Raw genomic sequence first — 25,493 nt, 5'->3', positions numbered from 1 at the left:
AGTGAAACAAGGAAGGGGAGCAACCAGGCTCTATGTTGGGCTCTCTGTCCTTCCTCCCGGCCGAAGCACGGAGCTTCTCTGGCAGGGAAATACAGGGTCAGTGTAGAGTCAGAGTCAGTGATCCATTGAGCAGGTCCATATTTTAGAGCATTAGAATCCAAGTAGTGCTTTTTGCAGGGTCGGGCTTGGCTGGGCTTAGGCTCAGTATTTTATGTGATGATCTTTAAAAAGCTGGGTTTGGTTACCCACAGTTTGGATTGCAATTTTTTTCGACCTGTTGAGAACTCTACTTCTGTGACCAGTGATTTTTTTGACTCTGCTCTGTGCATACTATTTGTCTCAGACCAATAAAAATGAGTATTTCATGTAAAGGACATTTGTAGAAACAGTATACAATAATGTTTGGTGACTAGCTGCCAATATTTAAAGAGCCCAAAATGTAAGACCTATTTGTCCCATTTTACCTGATGTCCCACATTACCTCACTTCACCCTGTCTCCATTGTGATCTGATGCACAGTACAGATAGTAAAGATAAAGGTCACTATGACTCCTACTATTAACATGAAATTTTGGCATAAAATTGAACAACATAATCCCTGAGCGACGTGACAATTGTCCCTTGTGTTGTTTTAAGCTGTGTTGTTAGAAACCAAAATGAACTAATGTATTTTTGACAGCTTTTATTCTGGCCCGCGGTGCATGCTGGGAGCAGCTAGTTGGCCTTGGAAACATGGCGTCGCACTGACAGCTGGGAGACTCTTATCTTCTCCAGCAACTGACACAGCGCCGGGGCCGTTAGCGAAGCTGTCCGTGCTCACATTTGAACTGTGAAGAGAGCTCACTACAGATACAGTCTTCATCCTGAAAAGGCTGTCGTTTTAACGGCGCAATAACGGGTTTAGCACGGGTGTCACGCCCACTCTACTCGGTAACGTTATAACGATCCCGTACGGTAAGTTAGCATCGCTTTCAGCTAACCAAGCCAGACAGCTAGCAGCAGCGACCGTTAGCACGACACGACCACCCATGATATACGAAGAGGACCTGCCACTACTGCCTGTTCACTGCTTGGCTGCCCTCCGTCTGCTTGCACCCCTAGCACTACAGTCTGCCAGTCAAACATTACCGTCAGATAAGACGGCGACAGCAACGGCAGTTGTGTTATTGTAGCTCGCTAGCAGGCTAGCTAGGGCGTTTCTGTCATTCTGTCACTGAATTTTTAATGTTCGACCCCTTTGGCATCACTGTCGGAGGAGAGAGCGATGGGCTCCGGGGCTGTGGATTCGTCCCAGTGGCTTTCGGTGAAGGAGGAGACCATTTTCCTCCACGATGGACTCATTCGGGTCACAGATCTGGCCGAACTGCCCAGTGAAATTGGAGTTTCGGAACAGGGGGACACCGAGCAAGAGGTGGGTGAAAGCCATCTCCCACTCACACAAAGGTTTATATATAGAAACACACGCTCACTGCTGTGATAAGGGTGTCGTTTAGTTTCTTTTAATGTATATATGTGTTTTCACTGTCGGCTGCAACACACCCTCAGTGACAACGGTAACGCTAACGTTAGCAAGTTTCCTGCCTTGCATGTTATGTTATTGACAGACTGTCAAGATAACGGCCATTGTCAAATCACTTCCTGCCACCTCTTTCAAAATATAAGTTCTGTAAACGAAAGGCTGCAATATGATTTCAATTAAACCCACGTGTAATGGTCATTTACTAAGTTAATATGCCCACATAGTGTTATGTAAGTTACGTATTATTTGCTATCTAACATTGTATATTGTAATAACTGCATATGAAGAGGTGCACACACTGCACGGAATCCCTCTACCTCAGGTGTCAAGTTGCACAGCTATAACTTTATCAGTAGTGCCAGTGCAGCAAATTCTCAGATTGCACCACACAGTGAACATCACTATGGATCCACAAATGGCAGTTTAAGGTCCAGTGTTCTCTGTCACAACATGTTAGCTGCTAACCCATAATTCAGGATGACATGGCTCTCCTGGTATTTAATACCAGTAAATAGTGAAACTGCAGCTACACTGCTTACTCACAAGTGTTGCATGATGTTTGCTAATGTAGCATACTCAACAGTGATCATAAAATAATAAACGTTATTATGACTCATGTCATCTGTTCTTATTCTCTGAACATAAAAAATAATGTTATGTCAGATACTAGATGTTAAACAGTGTATGCTGTGTGTGGCCTTTGTTTTTAATACCTTAAAATAATGACAGTTTTTTTCCACATTTATTCTTCTGTTACATTCATCAAGTAGCACCTAACTTAACATTTGTATTGTGCCTTTTGCAAGGCAGACAGTACTTTAAATGCAGTGATAAGGTGAAGTGTGCTCTTACGTAGAGTGCAGTAGTTGTTTATCTGGAATGTAGGCTTTTATTTTGAAGGCGAAGTCTCGAAACCGGACGTGTCTCTGTTGTTAGATTACGCATACTCGACAGTGATGCCTATGGAAACTTCGAGCTATCAAATGCTTCATCCTCGATATTTCGTTTCTCTGTCATGTAATAAAGCTAGAGCTGGTAATATCCACCAGTCTATAAAGTACAGTTGCCGCAGTACTCATGTCATATACTCACAAGCATGTGTGTAATGCCTGGTCGGTGGTACCTTTACAAGAGTTCACACCTGCAATCAAGCATTCCCAATTTAGGCTCCCCAACTCATAGCATTTAGAGGAAAAACATAAATACATTGGTACATTTCCAATGTTTTGCATCTATTAACGTTTAACAAAAAGGCATGCTTGCAAATCCCTGGCTTAAATGCACAAATGTCTTTTTAAAATAATTATTTTGAAAACGTGTGGACAACATATATAGGTTTTAAAACTTTTTAAATGTTAGGAATTTAAGTCAATTTTAAAATCCCGAAGAAATTTATTTGAATGTGCTAATATTCCAGCTCATGGCTTTGTTTTAGTGTATGTTATAACAGTAGTCAGGCTCATAACTGTATTATTGGAGAAGTGGCATATTGGTATGTGGGAAATGTTTTTTACACAGGGAGTATGCTGAGATTGGTATAAGGTTTTTTGTGCTCATCAACCGACATTGCCTGCTTGATTTGAGTTCTACAATGTACAGTGTGGTGCATTCAACTGTACAAATTCAGCCGGTTGTATTACTACTGCATAACATCTTTTGTTCTGACCTATTGACCAGATTATGAGCTGGTATTATATGGCTAGTTTGTTTTTTGCCTTTGTCCAATTCAGAATCACATTGTACTACTCATTTCATTATCAGTACCATACACAGCACTATTACATTATTAGCACTAATAATACTGGGGTTGGAAACATAACAGCTGCAGATGACTACTGTTCCGCCATCAGCCATATGCTGTTCTGTTATACGTACATATGTTCAATCAGCAGCTCTGACAGATGACAAACCACTGTTTAATTAATGAATGTGAATGGGCAGGCTTGAACCCCTCACCCTTTTTTCATTTTGTTAAACTCAACAATAGACATGCAGTGACACAGCTTCTGAACTTTTGCTTTTTGTTAAAGCTGCTCTAGAAAAAGAGGAATCAATGTGAATGTGTTGTCGAAGGCACGATAACTGGCAGCTGGACTTTACACTTTGGATTATGCACAAGATGCTGCTGAAAGTACCACTGTTTGGTTTTGCAGCATGCAGCATGAATTTAAGGCTTTTTTGCACTTTTACATTGGTCTAATCTTTGCGTGCAATATTCCCTTGTGAACACTGAAATAGTGTCAATCATCGTAACCTGCAACAAGGTATTCAAAATAGTTATGACACTGAACATATGGGCATTTTGTGTAATCAGTTTTTTCATCACCTGTCTACCATGAATTTTGGGCCTACAATATTTAATACAAAGTATGGTTAGGCCACATTATCCCCAGTATAAAATCCCCAGGATCCCTCGGATAATTTAATCCAAGCAAAAATGGTAACATGTATGTGGGTGAGACTCATTAGGTTGGCATGCTAATTAAAGCATTCTGTGAATGGGATGGTGCATGTACAAATATAGAAAGTTAAAATGATGTTTAATTATATGTTGGAAAAATTGGATTTTATTTTTACATTTATAAAGCAAATATGTCACAGAAATAGAGTAGCCATGTTAGTTGTTGTCAGTCTCTTATGTATGGGTGGTAGTAGCTCACACCAAAATAGTTATATTCAGATTCTCTACATTTCTGGCCTTCGTGTCCAGCTTTCAGACTGACTGGGTCATTTAGCGCTGTTTCCGAAGGTGTTGTGATGCTGACTATTTTTATCCACATGCAGCAGTGTTTTGCAGAGCAAGGTGGAGAAGGCCCAGCATCCAGTTAAGGAGTGTTACTGTAACATTAGTAGCATTTCTGAAATTGAATCAATACAAATTGTGCCTGCTAAATGGTGTAATGGATTTTTTTTCTAGTCCATGATTCATGGGCCACAGAGTGTAATCAATATCTGAAATGCTGCCTAAGTGCACGAGGCACATTGTTTCACTTGTGATAGGCGATCCCAAATGTACCTTGCTATCTCTGACCATTATTTCATAGACCAAGGAACTGTAGACACAAGGGTTTATTCTGTGGAAGTGATTCGTAGTTGTACTGTGGAAATAGTGTTTTACTGATAGATTATAGCAATATGGGAAATAATAAGATTAATTTTAACTAAATGTTAGCTGCACATGGGCCTATACACCTTGAGGACAAACTGGTTGTTTTTGGCTCTGCTGACAGTAGACCAGCTTTACCTGCTGTTTTGTTTAAAGATGTCAGTTTAGAAAAGATTTCCATCTCCTAGCTGTGTAAGCAGTAGACTGTGGATAAAACCAAATGCTCTGTGAAATCAGGTAAATCAGAAAAAGTAGAACATTCACAACCCCAAATTCAAATCCATGTCAGTTAAATTTAAATTCTCCACGGCTGTGCTCTTCTTCTGTATTTGAATACACATCTCTGAGTCAATATTCCCTCTGATGTGGAAAATTTAATTTGGGTAAGATACTAGTGCAGACAAATTGTCTCAATTTTGACTGCTGTCAATGTAAACATTTTCCTTCTTTTCTCTTCACTATCTTCCCCTGTCCTCCAGATTCTAACATTTGAGACGAAGAACCCGATAGAGCTCGCTGAGCGTCTACGTGCCGTCTGTGGGAATCAGAGCAATGCATATGCACGCCTGCTGGAGTACCGTCTCAATGCTTTGCGCGGCCTGTGGGGGGCGCAGCGGCAGCTGGCCCTGGAGGAGCAGCAGGAACGAGAGGGAACTGGAGGGGCTGATGAGGAGACCTTGGCCTTGCTCAAAAGACAAGGTCTGCTCCAGCAACCCGAGCAGGCGCCCTTCACCTCCCGTGTCGGTCTGCTGCTGGTCTTTCCCCTTTTGCAGTCCCAGACTCGCAGTGACCCAGCGCTCTGCGGTGTCACAGCAGAGGTACTGCTAGCCTGCCTCCGGGACTGCCAGCCGCTCAGCCTCAGCAAAGAGCCCGCTGACTGCCTCAATGGCCTGGAGGGGTTGCTCTGCTCCTGGCTGGAAGATGGTGCCCAGGAGTCAGGCCAACCACAGGGGCAGGCTCAGACGCAGATCCTCCACACACACAGACAGAGGGAAAACGCTGCTGCTGCACTTGTGGCCCTTGCCTGTGCCAGGTAAGGCCATACATACTCGCTGTCCCACCTTCACAATTGTTAGGATCCCTCTGTTGGCTCTTGTAGACAATGGGTCTCATTCATGAAAAGTGAGTAAATCTGTGTGTAGATTTGCACATAAAAGCCTACTCTACTAAAAACCTACTCCGGATTCAGGAACGCCGCGGGAAACTCAGATTTGATCGTAACCACATGTGTATGATCATGAATGCCAATCCATCGTAAAGTGACAGCGCACTCCCGGTAATCAGCAATTAGCATAAATCCCCGCCCATGAATAGCCAATGACCACCATATGAGGAGGTGTAGGTGCATCCAGTCGACCTGTCAGTCATGGCGCAAAGAAAGAGAGTGAAAGAAAAAATAATTTTTCCGAAGCGGAGATTGAAATAATTTTGGGTGAAGTGGACTTAAGAAAAAACATTTTATTTTCTTCAGTTAGTAGTGGTGTGACAGGGACAGGTAAAGCGAAGGCCTGGAGGGAGGTAACAGATGCTGTTAATGTTGTCTCCGTAGTACAAAGAACCATGTCAGAGGTGAAGCGTAAATGGTTTGATATGAAACTGGAGGCAAAGAAACGCATAAGCACACACACACACAAAAAAAAATACAGTGGTCACCAAACAAACAGAAGATTCATTTGTGGGGTTTTGAATGAAGGGGGAACGGGAAACCAGAGATGTTTTGTGCGTAATGGATAAACTCTAAATCAGTGATGGCTGTCGGAATATAGAGCTATTTAACATTTATTTTAACAAATGATACGGATAACATATAGCCTACAGCAGTTTTGTATGCATCGTCTTCAAATTATTTGAACCTTAATAGCCTAAAGCTCTGTTTTATACAATGTAAATTAAACATTTTTCAAATCAGATTTATTCATTCATATGATCAAAAAGCCACAAAAAAAACAAAACAACAACAACAAAAAAAAATGTGTTGTCTCAAATAATTCTTTCAGCTGGCGCGTGCCCAGGCACTGAGGCCGAAGAGACTGTGATCCGGCTGTCCTTACGGATATTTTTATTATCATCATTCAACATGTAGAGAGAACGTGTAATCTATTGAGTCGATTTACATAGATAATTCACAATCATGAGCCTAATCTGGATCTTAAACCTGCTAATTGCCAACTAATTTAACTAAATGTGTTATATTTTTAATATTTTGTCATGTTTAGATTACGTGTTTCAAAGGCATCTGTGTATTGTGTACATAACAGAGCGCAATACGAGTTAAAATTGTAATTTCCAATAGTGACAAACAATATTTATGTGCTTTACTAAATTTACCCAAGCACTACGAGTGGTCAGGAGCAGGAGTAGATTTTGTTAGTAGTTACGAAAAAAGCTCGGAGCTACTAAAATATTGATGAATGCGGCCATGCACGTAAATTTCCGTCTGAAACACGTTACACACAAATTCCTTCTGCTCACGTTTCATGAATGAGACCCAATGTATTTAACTAACAATAATCAGTAAAGGGATATTAATGTATCCAAACACTTCAAGTCAAAATAACGTGATCAAGAAAGTATCTTATCGAAAACATCAGTCACTCTACTCAGAAGCGATCAGTTAGTCAGTTTTTCCTGGCAGCCAAAGCTAAAATAAGCTCATCATTGACCTGCTGATCAGTTTCCCTTCCCCTCTCTTCAGTGTACATGTTACATGAATGATCATGCCTGATTCAGTGCTCAAAACCATCCAACACACACTGTAGCACGGTCAGATAAAGGCATAGATGAACACTTAGTGATTGATACTTTATATATCGTTAAATTGGTGGGCATAAACAGACATCCCTGCTCTCTGTCAGCTAAGTGGCAGGGCAGTGTTCCAATGTTCTGACGTCAAACTAAGCTCTTGCTGTAGTCTGATCTGTGCTCTTTCAGCACGAGGTACTGATGCTGTTTGAAAGTGATGTTAGTACAGAAGAAAGTGATAGTTTTGCCTCCTGCTGCAGCTTTAGCCATTATTCTACAGTTTGTGAACTTTATGGGGCAGCAGCACAGGGCCCCTGGGAGAGACAGGGCTATACACACAGTGTGTTGTATGCTTATAGGAAGGGGTGTCGCAGATTGTTTTTATAAGCAATAATCACCTTGTGCTTTGCTCACATGAAAAAAAAACAACAATAAGAAGAGAAGTTAAACTGATGAATCATATGTAAGAGCTCTGGTGTTTTTGTTTGATACCTAGCCTGCAGAATGTGCTTGTTTTTTGCATTTGTGCCTGAACTCTGGCTTCTGCTGTTGACAACAGATCTTGACTTGTCAAAACCAGAACTCTCCACTCTTTGTTCAGCCTCTGTTGAGGCTGAGAGCTCTTTGTTGTGGGGAAGCATCCAGCCCTGGTGCCTTTTCACCAACAGTGGGAGCTAATTAAAGAGCTATCTGCTTTACTCCCCCTCACCTCTGATGGGGCTGGTTAGTAAATTCACAATGTCAGAGGATAAGTAAGCAGAAATACTGTGTAGCCATGTGCTTTGACATCAGTTGTTGATAAGATGTTTACATAGTGAGGTGCAGAAGGGGACTCTGACACATGACTCATCTGAATTGTCTGTCGCCTGTGGAACATGTAAACACTGATTCACACATATGTACGTTCTGTACTACAGCACATGGCAGGATTTTCCTGGATTATATCCAGCATCCAGTAACAATGCGACATGTTGGTGATACACAAGTCAGAATTCGTATTTTTCTAGCTCCCTTTCTGCCACACACATTTGGTGGCATGTGGGGTGGTTGTCAGTAAAATTATGCCATCACTATAGGCATTGTAATGATTATCATCATGTTGTTATCTATCCCTCCATTTTCTTTTTATGCCTAGTTGAAGACATTTTTCAAAGCTGTAGTTAAAAACCTTACGTCTTTTGCATGAGAGAATGCCAGAGTATCACGTCAGTAGACCTCCTCTCTTGCACAGATCTTCTCCCTGATTATAGAATTACTTGAACTAGTGCAGTGCCTGTTCAAAATGGGTCGATTGCTTGGCCTCAGGAATTTGCTGCTTGCAGCTTTCTAGAGAACTGCTCATCGGAAAAAACTTCACATTGGACACTGCGATTCCTAGGGTCCTGAGCAAAAAGCATGCCATGCATGCATGTATACATGTCATTTGGATGCAAATACTTGAACAACTGTTTTATGTCCTTAATGAAGTCAAAGCCTGGCTATTTCTGGGAACTAAAGCGTTCATTCCGAAAATAAAATCCCTGATGCTTGAATTGTTTGAGAGCTGTACCCGGCATACCATTTGGCTGTGTAACACTTAATAGGGGTCCCCTCACAATACACTACACAGTGTGTACATTAAAGAAATACAAGTAAAAATATTCTGTAGATCTCAAGAGTTTGCTCTCAACACTGCACTTTCTTGGGTCCTCATCAATACAGCCTCCAAGGGTGAAGTGGATCGGATGAGTGGTTGTGGAGGAAATCAAAAGACGTACATGCATACATACATAGTTAGAGACAGAGACGTTCTCCATTTTACTTAGATGTCTTCAGTTTATAGCCTTGGATGTGCGAAGCAGTAAATGAACACTGCACAAGTTAAGTAGGTTGCTCATTACACCCTGCTAAGAGTCGCTGTGTAAAATAATCTCTGTGCTGCATTCTAATGGAAAACATTTTTTAATTCAGATTCAAAAAACTTAACATTTTAATTCCCAGCACATTACGTCGGATCCCCTCCATAATTCAAGCTGAGTATTATTCCACTTACAGTTCCAAAAATGCTTAACAATGAGCTTTCACTTGTGCGTCATGCTGAGGCCTCCAGACTAATCTGCCAAACTATTCTTCAGGGGATCTCTGAAGACCTTCATCCACACAGTTCACCTGCTGCAGAAACAAACCGATCTGGGCCAGCTCCCTGTGTCAGATGTCCTGTACAGGTGAGGGTGGTATTTTGGTTCATCTGAAAGATAAATATTAGTATCTCTCCTGATGTGTAACCACCCTGTGTCGCTCCTACGTCAGACTTTTGCTCCTGGAAGGAGGCCCAGGCTCTCCATCCTGCCTCCTGGGGGGCAAGCACAGTGTGTCCTGGGGTTTTGAGGACATGCTGCCAACACCTGATAATTCTGCTGGAGGAGCAGAGAGTAAAGGTAAAAAAAAACATTCTCAAAATGTCTGTGTGATCAGCCTCTACATTTGTAAAACTAAAAGATAGGAATAACAGGCCTAAGTAGACACTGCTCTCATGTGGGTGTGATCAATTATGTCCTGTACATATTTCTAGTTTTCAGGCTTGCATGTAATAGAGAGGACTGAGCTTGTCATATTCCCCATCATAATGCTGCCCTGCTTTCTGTTTTATTTACTCACCTTTAGATTATTTATAATCCCCTTTGCCTGAAGTGCATAAAATGTGTAAAATCCCAACAAAAATGGAGGGAGGAGAGTGCATAGCCTGGTACAACGCTCATTTTGCCTCATTTTACTGTATATGTATGCTACAATGTCTTATCCCTACTCATCATATTTTACACTTGGGCAGAAGCCTTTTGCATTGTATCTTAACACAGGGGGTCGGTGGTTAGTTTTAGGCAACGAAACTACGTGGTTAGGCTCATGTGAGTTGACTCATATGACCAATGACACACAAGACTAACGGCAGATGTGCAAAAAACAAACAAACAAAGTTTCACACAAAACACCACACTGTTTCCTGGGTCAAAGTCCTGGTCTTGCTGGACCCAAATTCTCTCCCACCCACCATAAGCAGATTTTCTCTGTCTTTATACACAGCCATTGCTCTGAATGTCGTAAGAATGAGATGGATGGGTTTACAATGGAGTTGGTTGAAAGTCTGGTGTGTCTCACACAGACACTTAAGGGGGCATTGTGTGTCCGTATCTGATGCTGACGCACACTGCCCAAGTGCATTGTTTGACGCCCTGGGATTGAGACCAGGTTGATGTATGTATAGGGAGGGCATTAGAGCCCATGTTGAAACTTAAGAGCTGTGACTATGAGAAGGTAAAGCAAAGCAGGGGAAAATGACGTTTACTCTCCAGCAATCCATCATCTGACCTTGTGATAGAAGCTGATCAGGGCATATATCCATTGAGCAGGTTTGCATATTTATATTTTAAGGTAATCTGACACTAGATCTGTAGTCTTGGATCTCTGAAGGCATCACAATCCTCAAAATGAAAAATTTAGCAAAGCAGACAGATGTCTTTGTTTAGCATCCTCATTCTCTGCTCTCTTCTCTCCACTTCATCCACTTCCCTGCTGATACTTCCCCTTTCTTTTCTTTACGATTATCTGTCATCTAATTGTCATTGCCCTTATATCGAAGTCTTTTTGTCCCTGTGTATTGCAGACACTGACCTGGGGCGCTGTCTAGCCACAGACGGGCTTTATCTGTATACCACTAACTCCTCCGGGAGAGGACTCAGCAAGCTGGGCTCTGGTTTACATGGGACACTGAGGTAATGTGACTCTCCTCGCCTGCCTTTTTTTATCTGCAGCATTCAGAGAATAGCAAGAGAGAAAGACAGACGGAGAGGGCAAAACACTAAAAATATCACTTACCCATCCCATGGCATTGCATCATTTTCTTTTTCCCTTTTTAAACCAATATCTGCAGTATGCAGTCACATCCTGCCTAACTGTGTTTGATTGATACGGTTGATTTTTATAAGGGACAAAAGGGCGTTGTGTGCTCTGCCTCTCAATTCCATGCTGTAGCTCCAAATTACCCAATTTGTAAGCAGAGGGCAGCTTTCTTCAACAGTGTGTTTTTAGAGTTCAGAGGGCCCAGAGACCTTTTGTTTCACTTTCAGAAAAGATACATGTGCCAGGCTTAGGCTTGTGAGTTAGTTAATTTTATGCTGGAAGTATTAATCACTTGATTAAATGAGAAACAACAACTTGGAAAATAAACATTTTTGTAAGGAAATGAGACTTATTGGGACCCATACTACAGCAATAACCCACAGCAGTAAGTACAATTCTTAGCAATGGCATGCAGACAACTAGAACTGTGGAACCACAACAGCTTTGAATGAGCGTGCCAACCCTTTTCTTAAAGAACATGCTCTTAATTGTCATAATCAGCACTGAATATAGTAAATAAGATGCTTAATTCTGCTGGGAGAATTTTAATGTCGGCAGATAATTAACACAATTAATTTGAAGGCAATGCATGTACACACGTGATGTTATGCTGTTTTACTTAACTCGTTTTCTCATTCTGCATCAACTAGTGTCCCAGCTAGTTTCTCAACAAAAAGGTCTCCTTTCAAATATTCAATAATACACAATACAGAACACGTAAATAGATGCACTTTGTGTCTGTGCAGGGGTTTTGTGTACTGTCGAAATGAAGAGTTGGAGCCTGGCTGGGTGGTGTTCAGCAGCGGTCGCCTCCTCCATCGTCCCTCCTCCTTTGATGCCAAGCCTCATCAGCTGTGCCAGGTCATTGACCCCTTCACCCTCCAGGTATTCCACTATTTTGAACTTGATGCTGTGTCTTGATGCATTTCATTTTCATCACGAGTCTCGCATTAATTCTTACTTGTCATTTTAATGTGGTTTTATTATCCCATCATGCAACATAAAAATGATTTGATAGTACCAACAAGGCATGAAGGTTTAAAATTGGGCAGCATTTCTTTCTCTTCAGGATGCAATAAAACCACAGTCTAAATGCAGGTGATGAAGATGTATGAATGAATGTATGTATGAATTTGTACAAAGACGGGATATATGAAAGCTACATTCAGTCTAACCGTAGTCATTAAAATCAAACCAGCTCTGAGTTAAAATGGCTAATGTTTGCTGTGCCATTTTCAGGTGTGCCAGATTGTGCCCATGCCAGCCCACCACTTCCCTGTGGGCAGCAGCATGACCACGCTGCACCTCTGCTCAGATGGAACCTACCTGTACTGGGTCTGGTCCCCAGCCAGTCTCAATGAGAAGACACAGAAAGGCCACTCTGTCTTCATGGATGTCTTTCACCTGTCTGTGAGTACAATAAGCCCTGCTATATACAGTAGTTTCAGTTTGTTAATGTCTGTGTTCCATCTTTAATGTTTTCTCTACCCCCCCCCCCACCATGGTGCAGACACAGACAGGGTTGTGTGTTGCAGACATCTTGCAGGAGAGGGTTATTCTAACTCGCAAGGAAGGCGAGTCTTCAAAGTGCTTGAATGAGCTTCTCTTGAGTCGAATGTCACGCTTCCGGGCCTCCCATTCTGCCACACTGGCTGCTCTCACAGGCTCTGCAATCACCAACACTGTCAAAGAGGAGCAGTCTGGTAATTCATCAGCACAACTTAAAGTCATCCAGAAATGACATGTGCTTCAGTGTGCAATTCATGGTGAATCTTAGGGTTATTAAAATCATTTCTGGTGACACTCATCTTCTTAACTCTTACAGCTGTCAACACTAGCTGTGGACTCCCTTTAAAGACCCTAAGAAAGACCCCTATGTATGTATGTGGAACCTATCTAGTGATGCTGGTCTCACCTCCTGGTGTGTCTGGGAGCTCTGCCACACGCTCCCTGTTTGGAGGCACCAGCAGCCTGTCCTCTCTTAAAAGTAAGCGCACACACTGTCACTTGTAAATCCGCACTGTTATGTGTTTGCTATAACTTCTGACAGTTATGCTGCCATTTAGTTTTTCTCAAAAAGTTAGAGATAATGTAAATTGATTTACTTAATGTGAAGATATAGTACACTGCAAAGACTTTGGGAAAAAAGTAAAAGCATTCTACATGATGTTAAAGGGAAACTTGCAGATTTGTGTCATCGCAGCGTATGCAGATGAACAGTCTGGTTTTCCCCCGTGTCATGATTGTCCAGAAATCCCCACTCATTTGTTGGCTGACTTCAGTGGACTTGGACGGTCTTTTGCCAGTGGATGAGTGGGGAGCTCTGGGTGCTTGTGGTCTGGGGGAGGGGGGGGGGGAGCAAACACCATTCATCTGCACACACTGCCCACACTGCAGTAACACAGAGCTGGTTGAAAAGAGACAAAGTTTCTTTTCAAGCTTCTTGTGGACAGCAAGTGTTCTGATAATAGTCTGATTACAGCTTGAAGTCATAAGTTAGGATTGATAATAGTAAGGAACATTACATTTGAACACACACAATGTTTTAATTAACATTACAAGCTCAAGAAAAACAATTTGCATTATTTGTGATTTAATAATGAAAAAAATTAATAACTCCAGTGGCTTGTACTGTACAGTATTGTAAGGAATGCATTTGTTTACTCAACTTACATTTTTATTTGTTCAGTATTAGCCTCCAGCCTAGTTTTTAACCTGGCTGATGGTCAGTTCAGCAGCCGTGCAGACCTCATTGATGCTCCTGGCAGTTCATTGGGCAGGGGAGCCCAGGTGGCAGGACTAGGTAAGCTCAGCTTTGTCACATTCTTCTCTTCTGTGTTGAACTCACAGATGGTAGTCACACAATGCTTTGCCAGTTTAAGTGACATATATTTCTATAATCACTGGCTTCACAGGAGCATGTTATGATGCACTGAACAACTTGATCTGGACCTGCTCCAGTGATTACATAGATCAATGGTGCAATCCTGGGAACCAAGCCTTTCATCATGTGTGCCATAGGCTTGGTGTCAGCCATGTCATCAAAGAACCCAAAGGTAGATTAAAAAAATTGCACTGAAACCACCAGACGCTCTTTGTATCAGAGTCAGACATTTGAATATCTGTCAAACTTTTCTTTTCACAGAGGAAACTGTGGCCACTGGCGAGGTTATCAACCAGCTACTTCATCATGTAGGTGCTATGTGTATCCATCAGCTCAACCTGCTGGCAGCCAGCAGCAACAGCTTGCCCCTGGGGGCCTTGCTTGGTAAACAGCATCCCATCGAGGCCCGTCACTTCAGCAGCATCTGTGACATTATGGAGAAGGCCATGGTCAATGGAGACACATGCATCATCCGCTGCATCTTGGTAGTGTTCCAGGTCAGTCAGAGTTGCAGCTGGGGACAGTATTGCAGACAGTGACTCAGCTTTTTTCTGTGTTTTTAGTTTCTTCTCTTTTTTGTCGGTCCTGTCCAGGTGGTGTTTAGGTTTTTCAATCCTCAGTCTGAGCAGAATAGGGAAAGTGTGCGTCGTTCAGGCCTACTCCTGTGGCAGCTACTCATGGCTCCAGTGGATCAGATTGGAGCAGAGATCCAGAGAGAGGTGTGCCTGGCCATCAGGTAAGTCCAGTATACTATATATATGTATATAAAACAGAACTAATAGTTAAAAGGGTGTTTTGTAAAATCAGCGATCATAATGATATTCAAATGGATCTTTTCTTTTTACCTCCTCTCTGTCTCTGTAGCTCAGGCCTGAATACTTTGTATCAGGGGGAGACTGAACTCAACAAACTGCTGAAACTGGTTTTAACTGAAGGTGACTATGATACTAAACACACATTTAATATAACTAGTTGTTTTGTGGTAAATATATTTGACATTCTGTGTATTCGTTTGTGACATTCAGGTGAAAGGAACAGTGGCCTGTCTCAACTTCGTGATGTCATTCTTACCAACTTGGCAGACCAGCTGCAGAAGAATAGATTTGGGAGTGAAGAAGATGACCACTACAGGTAAGTGGCTATCCTGAAACTATAGGGTACAATATCATTTTACATAGCCTCTGATGTTAACACAAAACCAGCAAAGTGTACTCAGTAGAATGCAGATCTCTGCCAGGCAGCTGCCCAAGCTGAGCGTAGCCACTCTTGAAGATTCTTGCAGTTTCAGCAGATGTGCCGCAGCATTTTTTTGGAAGCTAATAAAAACACACCTTGTGTATTTTTGACAAAGCAATGATGCGTTTCACAGAGCTGATTGAGTTCTTCTGCTAACAGTCACTGTATGTGAAAAAATAGATAGAAAATAATTATAACGATTGAATGTATTTTTAATAACTTCAACTGCAAATCTTTGATCCATGTCATTCATAGCTGGGCTTCAACAGTAATAACCTTTTCTATTCTATTCTATTTCTATTTCTACATCACACAAAGAGCAATAAACAAAATTAAAATAGAAAAAGAAAAAATCGTACTATATAGCCTGTTTACTTACTGTTGTAGAGGCAAAATGTTAAGAAAAAAATCAGGCAAGTCTAAAAAATTTGGCATGTAAAACCCTTCGCTTCTGAAATGCTCCCGGTGTGGTATTGCGCCAGTCATAGGATGAAACAAAACCTTGTTGCAGCTGCACCCCATGAATTGTCCCTCCTTGCTTCCTTATAATCAAGATGGCATTGGCAGTAATGAAAACGGGGACTAATAAATGTCGTATTGTGCCTAACTTTAGTGCATCATAACATCTCAGTTATGTAATTAAACTGCAGCTGGTTCGGTTGAAAGTAAGACCAAACCTTTTTACGAATGTCAGTTTTTTAGCCGCACTGAAGGTCAAAATGTGGCCTCCAGTGGACTACTTAGGGCTTGTTGGTTTTAGCTGAGCCGATTTCTGAAAAACTTGTGGCCTCTATGGGCCCATCAAGAGGAGAGAGGAGTCAGGAGTTAATGACGGTATGAAATACTCAATAAAACAGGTTTTTCAACAACACAAAATATGAGGCTGATTGGTGCGGTAGTTTGCAACATTAGCAGAGGAAAGACACACACACACACACACACACACACACACACACACACATCCTAACACATTATCCCCTCCAGGCTTACACCTGGCAAAGATGACAATGTCAGGTGTTACTTTAAAAATACAAGTTAGCTCCCTGTAGGTATGTACTTGTTCAAAGTGGTAGAAATCTCTGTCTTTTACAGATTGAGTGATGAACTGCTGCACTGTATTCTCAAGACTGTTGTCCGGGAATCCTGCCTCGTCATTACCAAATGTCAGACTGTTGCACGAGACGACTTCCAGAAGCTGCTCTCCACTGTGCCAGTATGACTAGCATTTCAGCAGAACTACATGCCATCTGTGTTGATTGAGATCACATGTTTTGTGAGATTGCACTCGTCTAAACTTGAGATGGTTTTTTGCCTCTCGGTAGGTGGTCTCACCTAGTCTGCGCTACCTCATGGCTGTTCAGAACCACCTCCTCAGTAATACCATTCTTATCCGTCCGGATGATAATGACGACAGTGACAGCTCCCTACAAGGGGAAACAATGAAGGTACAGGTAAACATCCCCTTTAAATACCCCTACCTCTGTGCATGTGGTGTGTCTGTCAATGAGAGAGCAACCCACCAGACGGAGCAATGGGAGATGATTGTTCTTTTACTTGCTCATTGCAGTTTTAATGTCAGTTAACGGGGCTATATTAAGTAAGAATGTATTATTTCTAAATATTACTAATGTTGGTTAAAAGGATGAAAGCGGAACAGTCTCAAATAAGCGAACAGCTCAGATTGTGTTAATATGTGGAGTTTTTTTCTGCAGACATAAAATTAACGAAATCATGTTTGTATAATTTCCATATTGCATGACAGAGATGACCATGGAAAATCTTGAAAGCAGAGTTACGTAAGTGTGGGCATATTGTGTGTGTGTGTGTGGTCCCCAGGAGCTGCAAAGCAGCATCTTATCCCTAGCAACAAAGATCCTGGTGGGATGTGATGAAGTGCTGGAGACCCTGCAGCAGGTGACCACAGCTCTCATTAACAGCGACATTGCTGACAGAGAAACAAGGTGAGCTTTTGACTTCATCTGTTTTTAAAAACTGTCTCTTTAGGGTGGGAAAATAACCCTTTAGTCAGCCAGCCACAGTGGCTGCTGGATACCTTTAAAATCATGCATGAGACTTTTGAACTTAATCTTTGGTGTCAGTTGTATTACCATAAAACTATAATGTAACTGACAAAAATAAAATGAGACATGATGCTCTCTTAGTTGGCTTTAATGCTCTATTTCTCCGTGAAACAAGATTTAGCTAAACCTGAGTAATGCTGTTGCCTCATTACAAAGAATAGAAGGGTGTGTGAGAAATCATTTATGTACGCAGGCTTTTGCAATCACTGTGGCTTTGTTTTACCTCTTTAATTTTCCCTATTTCTTGTGTTGTTTTTCTGCTTAGTATCGATCACCTTCACATTGAAAAGCTGCCTTTTCTCTGCCTGTTGTTCAGGTTGAAAGGCCTGGAACAGGTAACCAAGGCCACCATGCTTGGGCACCTGCTACCAGTGTTGCTCACCTCTCTGATGCACCCCAACCTGCAGACCCTCACTCTTGCTGACGCCCTCATGCCTCAGTTGGTGCAGCTGGTCCTCTATACTAGCCAGGTTAGAGTTTTGCCAGTCCAAAAGACAATTCTTGCATTGAATAAATTGTTTTGCCTTGAGTAACAAAGAAGTATTAAAGTAGTTGTTTCTACTCTCTGTTTTCCAGACTGCCCTGCTACTGAAGACTCAGTCTCCACTTTTCACTGACGAGCCTCCACCTGTGGGGGGCTCTGTAGGGCCGGGGGCGAAAGCATGTGCTGCTGATGACAAGTACGTTTGCTGAACGTCCACCAGAAGCATGCTAACAGTCAATTCGCAGTGAATCCATCTGATTATATTTTGGATCACTTGTTTTGTTAGTCATAAACTCAGCTTTGTAAAACCAGTCATTTGTTTGTATTGCATTAGAATTCTTGACGAACGCGAGGAGCCCGGTTTCCTGACTGGACTGAAGATCCCTGCCCCATGGGCTGCTGGGAAGACAGTAGAGACAGTGCATCCTGTGAGGGACAATTACAAGTTCAAGGAGACGGTACACATCCCAGGAGCGCGCTGCCTGTACCTTCGCTTTGATTCTCGCTGCTCCTCACAGTATGATTATGACAAGGTACTGACTCATGCAACTACACTAACTGTAGGTCCAGTGGCCTTCATCCTTTGTGACTCTGGTTGGGGACATTTTTAATTAAGTGTATTCTTTGACATTTTAGTTGGTCATCTATGCTGGTCCCAATACCAACAGTCGTAAAGTAACAGAATATGGAGGGAACACTCTGGGATATGGCAGTCGTAGTGTCTTGGGGACAGGATGGCCCAAAGACCTTGTCAAGGTAAAAGAAGCTGTTTTTCACAAACATACACAGTAAACACATTGTGCACAAACAGTCTTGAAGAGCTACATTTTTTCTATGTCTTGTTTTAGGTTGAAGGAGACACTGTGACGTTTTCTTTTGAGATGAGGAGTGGACGTGAGCACAACACCCCTGATAAAGCCATGTGGGGGTTCTCCTGCACTGTCAGAGCTCAGGTAAAATCTGGGAGCACTGGCATGTCCTAGACATTTGTATTTACTGTTGATTAATCACACTGGCATCATGTAACATGAAGAACAACAGCTAATTCTGTAGATGCTATTTGTTTTTGCTTTCAGGAGTCATCTGAAGATGTCTCTGGAGGCCTCCCCTTCCTGGCAGACCTTGCCCTCGGTCTGTCAGTGCTGGCTTGCTCTATGCTCCGCATTCTCTATAATGGGCCAGAGGTGACAAGAGAGGAGGAAGCCTGCCACGATTTGCTCTGCTCAAAGCTGCTGCAAAGGTGACACAGCTGAATGAAAATACCACAAAATGTCTGCCAGTGATATTGATTACCCATGTGATAAATATAGTACAATTCAAGAAATGGCACACATTCCTCAGTGGTATGTAGTTGAGTGCAGCAAAACATCTGGCAGCAAAGATGACAGACAGATGACACGCTCTGTTTTTCTAATAGGTGTCAGTGGCAGGTGGAAGCAAACGGTGCGATCTCTCCTGCCCTCACGCCCAGCCCTTCACCGCTGCCGCTCACTATTGAGGAGGATCGGGAGTTCACCTACCCCTCTGATGTGCTCATCCCACCCCCAGGCCTCATGCCAGGGACCTACTTTGATTTGCCTCGTATCCGCCTCCCTCCAGGCATCATGGGAAGGCTACGAGAGGTGTCTGGAAGGGCTCGACCACAATTCCGTCCTAGTATCAAGTAAGAAGGTCATACTGTTACAGTACAGAGGATATTCATGTGACATCATTGTACACAAAAAAGTGAAAACATTGCTGAAATAGAAAGTGTGAGAGAGGCGAAGCAACACAAAGCAATTCTTTCTAAAGCCTGATTTATGGCACGTTGCTTGACATTTTTGATAAGTATTGTTCGACAGGAATTAAACAGTCACACATTGTTTTCCATTTATGTTTCAGCAAAAGGTTTTAAGTTGTTACCATGGTAAGCAGAGACCCTCTGCATTTTTTATGATGAATCAATGAATCAATACACGAATCATTGATGATTTCTTTGTGTGGAGCTGACAAAAAAATATTTCAGTCAGGACCACTGAAAGAAAACTTTTTTCATTGCAGTGTTATATTTGGCAGTATGGCTTTGTCCTACGTAGAAAGCCTGAGGCAGAGAGAGCAAACCTCCCTGCCCTTCCATGCACCTACATGGAAAGCCTAAGGCAGGGAGAGCAGCAGCAAAGACCCCCCAGAAACAGAACCGAGCAAGCATCAATGACAAACGGAAATAACACTGATTAGTCAGACACAGCTTGAAAAGGAGGAGCTGGGGTGGAGGCGGGTTGCAAAGCGGCTTGCAGAGGAAGCAGCAACAGTAGGCAGGCCAGAGCAGTTTAAATAGGGCACCCTGAATGAGATTTGCCAATGGGTTGCATAGAAAAGAATCATGTGAGCTGTCAACTGACTCCCTTCCATCAGTCAGCTGATCCATCAATTGATTGGGCTGCTTGAGATCAGCTGATGTAGCTGGGATGTGTCCTGCCTGAACTAAGGGCATGCTAAATTTTGGGCAGTAAATGTCTGCTGTTATTCAGCCTGGTGAAGGCAATTTTGCTGGCCGCTGTCCTCTCAGCTCCCCAGGAGCTGCTGCTGACAGACAGCTGCCTCTGTGGACAGAGATGCTGAATGCAGGCATAGTTGGTTAGTTTTTGTGTGTTTATTAGATGAGCAAGGTGATATTGCTGTTATATGACAGCATTTATTGATAACTTTTTTGACACAACCAATTTTTTCTGCAAGGGAGGTGATCAGGCCAGATGTCATGGAGGAGGTTATAGTATCCTGTGTCATAAAACACCTAAGCCTGGTGGATGCCCTTCAGTCACTTGTTAACTACCAGTACCGTGAGGATCATGCAGAGGAGTATGACCTGGTCTGTAAGATCATGGCTGAGACCTTCAAGAAGATCAATGCTATGGAACGCCAGCTGCAGGTGAGCTCCTCTTACATAGCAAGGTTTTTAAAAACTAGGATGCTTTGAATTATGTTTGCTTGCTATCAGTGGAAGACACACTGTTCACTATGCATGTTTGAAAACTTGTTTTTATTTTGCGTATTCAAGAGTTCTAGGTTAGATAGTTAAATGAAGTATTTCCTGTTGGCTGCAGGGAATGAGATTAATGGAGAGTTGCTATTGCATGGCGTTTTTTGCAAAGTTATGTTTATTTGCAGCCAGGACGCTTGTATACTGGGCATATTTAAACCACCTTATGATACCTCTAATCACCAGATTGGAGAGATATTTGCATAATGGGCAGCATATTAAACTACAGCTTGGAAATATGAGAGTATTATTAGTTTTCAGTTGAAATAAGGACAAGGCTGAACAGAAGATCTGAGTTTAGCTAAAAAGGAAATTAGGCTAGCAACCTGAACAGAAACAAAGTCTCACTCTGTTTCTAATTATCTCCTGTGTTGCTTTCAGAGTGTTGCAGAATTGGAACAGAAATGGCAGAATGAGGTAGAGGAGGCCCAGCAGGGAAAGCTGGAGAACAACACTCCTTTCTTTCACGACTACCACTTCTTTGAGGTACCCTGCTCCACACACACAATTTACAATTTTCCTCTAGAGATTGAAACTGCCATTCGCTTTGATATTCATAATCTATTGTTTTGTTTTGTTTTTTTGACCAGAACAAAATTAAGGAGCTGGAACTACTTTGCTCGCTTAAGGAGGTCCCACTCGATTTTAGTGATTTGGAGAATGTTGTCCTTGCATTGAGGCAAGTAATTAAACATTATTCTAGCACTACAGGTGTCACGGATCAGTTCGTGCGGTAACATTATGTATCTGCACCTACAGGGAGAAGTTCTTTCAAGAGGTAAACACCATGCACCTCAGGAGTACCACCTCACTGGCCAAAACTAAGGCCTTGGTGAAGAGTCTGATGAATCGCACTGAGCTTCTGCTCCATGTTACCATCGCTCCACATTGCAGAAGTCTAACCAGCACACCCGCAGGCACACCAGGTCCAGGTACATAAGATCTTTTTATGGGTCCTGTTACGGTGATGGTGATGAAACCCTGTTTGACAGCAGGGTTGGGAATAGAGATATTTTCCTTGAGATTTTGAAGCCAAATGCTGTCAAACACAAGGTCCATCAGCCAGTGCATCAATGGGTACGGTTACATAACTTACACAGGAGTCTGACTTTAATAACTTTTTGGAAATACAATGTATCACAGCCTTATTTCTGTAAATCAATATTTTCATCTGTCAGTGTTTGTCAATTCATAAATCCTGCATAATTAGAAGTGTCTTTAGTTAGCTCAAGGCATCAGTCATGGGAGACAAAATGACAGTGAGTTTGTTTCTCATCTAATATTTCTGAATTTGTTGTGCCAGCCTCGAAGTCTGTGTCAGACGCCAAGACAGTGATCCCCATGGTGAAGCAGCCAGTCTTTCTACGCAGCATGTCAGCACCCTCTGACTTGGAGATGATTGCTAACCAGGACTTAGAGTTTACACATGCGCCCCAAAGGTATTTTTTTATTTTTGTTTGATAGAATTAATGTTTGAGAATCATGCAAGGGAATTGGCAATTAATTTATTCCTTTACTTGTTATCTTTAGGAGGCGACACCACCCTACGAGTCATCGCAGCAGCTCCTTTACCCTGCTGCAGTCTCTGGCCATAGAAGACAGCCGTGACAAACCAACATACAGTGTGCTGCTGGGACAGCTCTTTGCCTTTATTGGAACAACACCTGATCAGGCTGTAAATAACTTACTCATTACTCACTTCTTTTTTAGTTGCCATAGCTGTATGAGAATCAGTTGGTAAATTCTGGTCTGACAGTGAGATCTTTTATATCGGTGATTTCTGTAGGTGTCAAGCAGCAGTTTCCTGTCTGCTGCGCAGACGCGTTGGAGACGTGGCAGCACGCGGAAGCAGGCACTTGTTCATATGAGAGAGCTGCTCACTGCTGCTGTCAGAGTGGGTGGCGTCACTCACCTGGTGGGGCCTGTCACAATGGTACTGCAAGGTGGCCCAAGGTAAGAAAGCAGTGCTATTAACAGTAGTAACAATCCCTCCCTACTCTACATACATACATAGGTAAACACTGACTCAATACGATTATAAAATGTAATCATGATATTACAATATTTAAACATTTTAATGCCACAGTTAAACAATGTTTGAATGTGCCTGATTCTTCAATACATTTGTGTTTATGTGCCATCTGTGCAGGATTGAAGAGCTGACCTGTGGTGGAATGGTAGAGCAGGTGCAGGAGGCCTTTGGGGAGACCATGACATCTGTAGTGTCACTATGTGCTCGCTACCCTATTGCTTGTGCCAACAGTATTGGCTTGCTTTGCACAATCCCCTACACCAGGCAAGATACTTAATCTTGCGTCTCTCTTTTGATTTGTCTCTGTATTACTAAACCCTCAGAGTCCTTACCCACATTCATCATCTGTGTTGATATAGGAGTGAAGAGCAGTGCCTGGTGCGGAGCGGTCTGGTCCAGCTCATGGACAGCCTGTGTAGTTTAAGTGGTCAGAGGGAATGCAGCTCAAACGAGAAGCAGACCAAAAAGCAGAAGGTGGCCACCATGGCATGGGCTGCTTTCCAGGTACTGGCCAACCGCTGCATTGAGTGGGAGAAGGTGGAAGGTAAGTTATGCCTGTAGGTCCTTACTTACTCTGATCACGTGTAAAGAGCCATCAAGTTAATTATATTTGTGCTCATCCTGAAAATGCATGGATATTAGGGATAGACCAATATGGATTTTTTAGGGCTGATGCCGATACCGATTTTTTTCCATCACCCTTAGCCGATGACCGATTATGAACTGCCGATTTTCTTGAGCCGATATTTGGGCCGATACTGCTTTTGCTCCCTCAATTTACATCAAAAAAATGACACAATGATAACAAATATTACAGGTCTCAAGTTTAAAATAAGAAACATTTATTGAACAGTAAAAAATACTAAAACAAGATGGAAAGTTGAGGTAGAACAGGTAGAATATTATTATTATTATTATTATTATTATACATTCAAATAAAAAAGAGTTCAGTGCTCTTAAATCTTTCAGTAATGTCTTTATAAAATAAACAAATATTTAAGCTGAAGCATAAATAAAACAACAACTACTGTACACAGTAGGATTCGCTGCATGTGCGCTGCAGGGTCTTCTGGCAGCACAGAGCTGCCCGTGCATGCCTGTCTGTAAATCATGCCAGGGAAAAATAAATCCGCGAACCCACGCGCATATCGGCCAATGCTAATACAAGTAAAAAACTCAAATATCGGCCCGATATATCAGCCGGCCGATGTATCGGTCTATCCTTAATGGATATACTACAGGAACGTGCCTTTAAGTATACATTAACAATGTCCATGTGTTTTCACATGCTCAGAGGAAATGGTTGTACACTACACATTTAGTAGTATGTTGTAATGATAGGTAAGTAATCATTTGTATTCTCTCTTTGAAGGTGGGTCTACCGATGCAGTACACTCAGGTCTGGCACGGCAGGTGTCCAGCCTGCTGACCAATCACCTGGCCCGAGCCACAGAGTGCTGTGGGAATCAGGCAGCTGGCAATGATGCCTTACAGGATGTGCTCAGTCTGCTCAATGACCTGTCCAGGTAAAATTTTATGTCATGTATGCAAATAATATATTTGTTTGAATCATTTATGTATATTGTTATGTCTTTTGTGCGTATTTATACAATGTTTGTAAAATGTTTCTGTGTTTTGTATTGCAGGAGCCACATAGGGAAAGCTATTCTGAGCCAGCCAGCCTGTGTTTCTAAGCTCTTGTCTCTGCTACTTGACCAGAGACCTTCTCCAAAGCTGGTACTTATCATCCTGCAGCTATGCCGAGCTGCCCTGCCTCTCATGAGTGTGGAGGACTGTGGTAACGTGGCCCTGCCCTCGTGGAGCTACTCTATTAACACACTAGATGCTGAGCAACAAGATGCTAGTGACCCTGCCTCGCGTATCGCCGCCTTGCTGCTCGCCAAGCTGGCAGACTATGTTGTGCCAGGTTGGTCTCTCTTACCTAGGAGTGCTAAATTAATGTGTGTGGAAGGGGGTGTCCCCTGTAGGCAAATGCTTTTTTATTAAAAAAAGAAGAGCCAATATTGGATAAGCAACTGGATAGTCACGAAGATACTTTCTCCTGCTAATATTTAGTATTTACAATGTTCCCTCTTTGCCAGGCTGTCAGACCCTGCTCTCCCCTAGCTCCTCTGAGCCAGACACTAGTCTTTCCCGTGCCAGTTCAAAAGGAGCTCTGAAGTCTGAGGATGTTGGGGAGGAGGGAGAGGCGGTTGATGGCAAGCTGTCAATCTTTATCCACAAAAGAGAGGACCAGTCATCTCATGAAGTTCTACAACCACTTCTAAGGTAAGGTTGACCCTGATATCTTTTTTAAATTTCACATTAGCAAGCTTAGTCTCGGTTTCTGACTGTGACATGGGCATTCTTTCATGAATTCCAAAATGCAGTAGCTCAGAGGGACGTCCCTTTCGGCTTGGCACTGGAGCGAACATGGAAAAGGTTGTAAAGATGGACAGAGATATGACAAAGGTAGGATTTTTACTGAAAAAAAAAACATGTATCCAGAATTCA

General features: G+C 42.4%; 1 protein-coding gene across 2 annotated transcripts in view; it reads left to right on the top strand.

The window, feature by feature from the left end:
* Window positions 1-708: 708 nt before the first annotated feature.
* hectd4 (HECT domain E3 ubiquitin protein ligase 4) overlaps window positions 709-25,493 on the top strand; it is a 45,113-nt gene continuing 20,328 nt past the window's right edge. Inside the window, exons 1-38 of one of the 2 annotated variants that reach the window (XM_033618784.2) lie at window positions 709-1,411; window positions 5,105-5,658; window positions 9,482-9,571; window positions 9,657-9,784; window positions 11,008-11,116; window positions 11,990-12,128; window positions 12,483-12,653; window positions 12,754-12,946; window positions 13,069-13,230; window positions 13,933-14,046; window positions 14,159-14,299; window positions 14,389-14,624; window positions 14,721-14,863; window positions 14,992-15,062; window positions 15,153-15,258; window positions 16,456-16,576; window positions 16,686-16,808; window positions 17,200-17,324; window positions 17,761-17,914; window positions 18,021-18,124; window positions 18,263-18,461; window positions 18,565-18,684; window positions 18,777-18,881; window positions 19,005-19,168; window positions 19,346-19,591; window positions 20,644-20,836; window positions 21,329-21,433; window positions 21,538-21,626; window positions 21,707-21,879; window positions 22,251-22,386; window positions 22,478-22,622; window positions 22,734-22,900; window positions 23,097-23,243; window positions 23,339-23,523; window positions 24,352-24,505; window positions 24,626-24,906; window positions 25,082-25,268; window positions 25,370-25,451. In XM_033618784.2, coding sequence (XP_033474675.2) covers window positions 1,265-1,411; window positions 5,105-5,658; window positions 9,482-9,571; window positions 9,657-9,784; window positions 11,008-11,116; window positions 11,990-12,128; window positions 12,483-12,653; window positions 12,754-12,946; window positions 13,069-13,230; window positions 13,933-14,046; window positions 14,159-14,299; window positions 14,389-14,624; window positions 14,721-14,863; window positions 14,992-15,062; window positions 15,153-15,258; window positions 16,456-16,576; window positions 16,686-16,808; window positions 17,200-17,324; window positions 17,761-17,914; window positions 18,021-18,124; window positions 18,263-18,461; window positions 18,565-18,684; window positions 18,777-18,881; window positions 19,005-19,168; window positions 19,346-19,591; window positions 20,644-20,836; window positions 21,329-21,433; window positions 21,538-21,626; window positions 21,707-21,879; window positions 22,251-22,386; window positions 22,478-22,622; window positions 22,734-22,900; window positions 23,097-23,243; window positions 23,339-23,523; window positions 24,352-24,505; window positions 24,626-24,906; window positions 25,082-25,268; window positions 25,370-25,451 — 6,009 coding nt within the window. In that variant the 5' untranslated portion in view covers window positions 709-1,264. Of the gene's footprint in view, window positions 1,412-5,104; window positions 5,659-9,481; window positions 9,572-9,656; window positions 9,785-11,007; window positions 11,117-11,989; window positions 12,129-12,482; window positions 12,654-12,753; window positions 12,947-13,068; window positions 13,231-13,932; window positions 14,047-14,158; window positions 14,300-14,388; window positions 14,625-14,720; window positions 14,864-14,991; window positions 15,063-15,152; window positions 15,259-16,455; window positions 16,577-16,685; window positions 16,815-17,199; window positions 17,325-17,760; window positions 17,915-18,020; window positions 18,125-18,262; window positions 18,462-18,564; window positions 18,685-18,776; window positions 18,882-19,004; window positions 19,169-19,345; window positions 19,592-20,643; window positions 20,837-21,328; window positions 21,434-21,537; window positions 21,627-21,706; window positions 21,880-22,250; window positions 22,387-22,477; window positions 22,623-22,733; window positions 22,901-23,096; window positions 23,244-23,338; window positions 23,524-24,351; window positions 24,506-24,625; window positions 24,907-25,081; window positions 25,269-25,369; window positions 25,452-25,493 lie in introns of both variants that reach the window. The other variant, XM_033618783.2, reaches the window with a different exon arrangement.

The sequence above is a fragment of the Epinephelus lanceolatus genome, chromosome 9, assembly GCF_041903045.1.
Source record: "Epinephelus lanceolatus isolate andai-2023 chromosome 9, ASM4190304v1, whole genome shotgun sequence".
Lineage (NCBI taxonomy): Eukaryota > Metazoa > Chordata > Actinopteri > Perciformes > Serranidae > Epinephelus > Epinephelus lanceolatus.
Note: the sequence above shows the minus strand (reverse complement) of the source record. Positions and strands in the feature narration are given on the sequence as shown.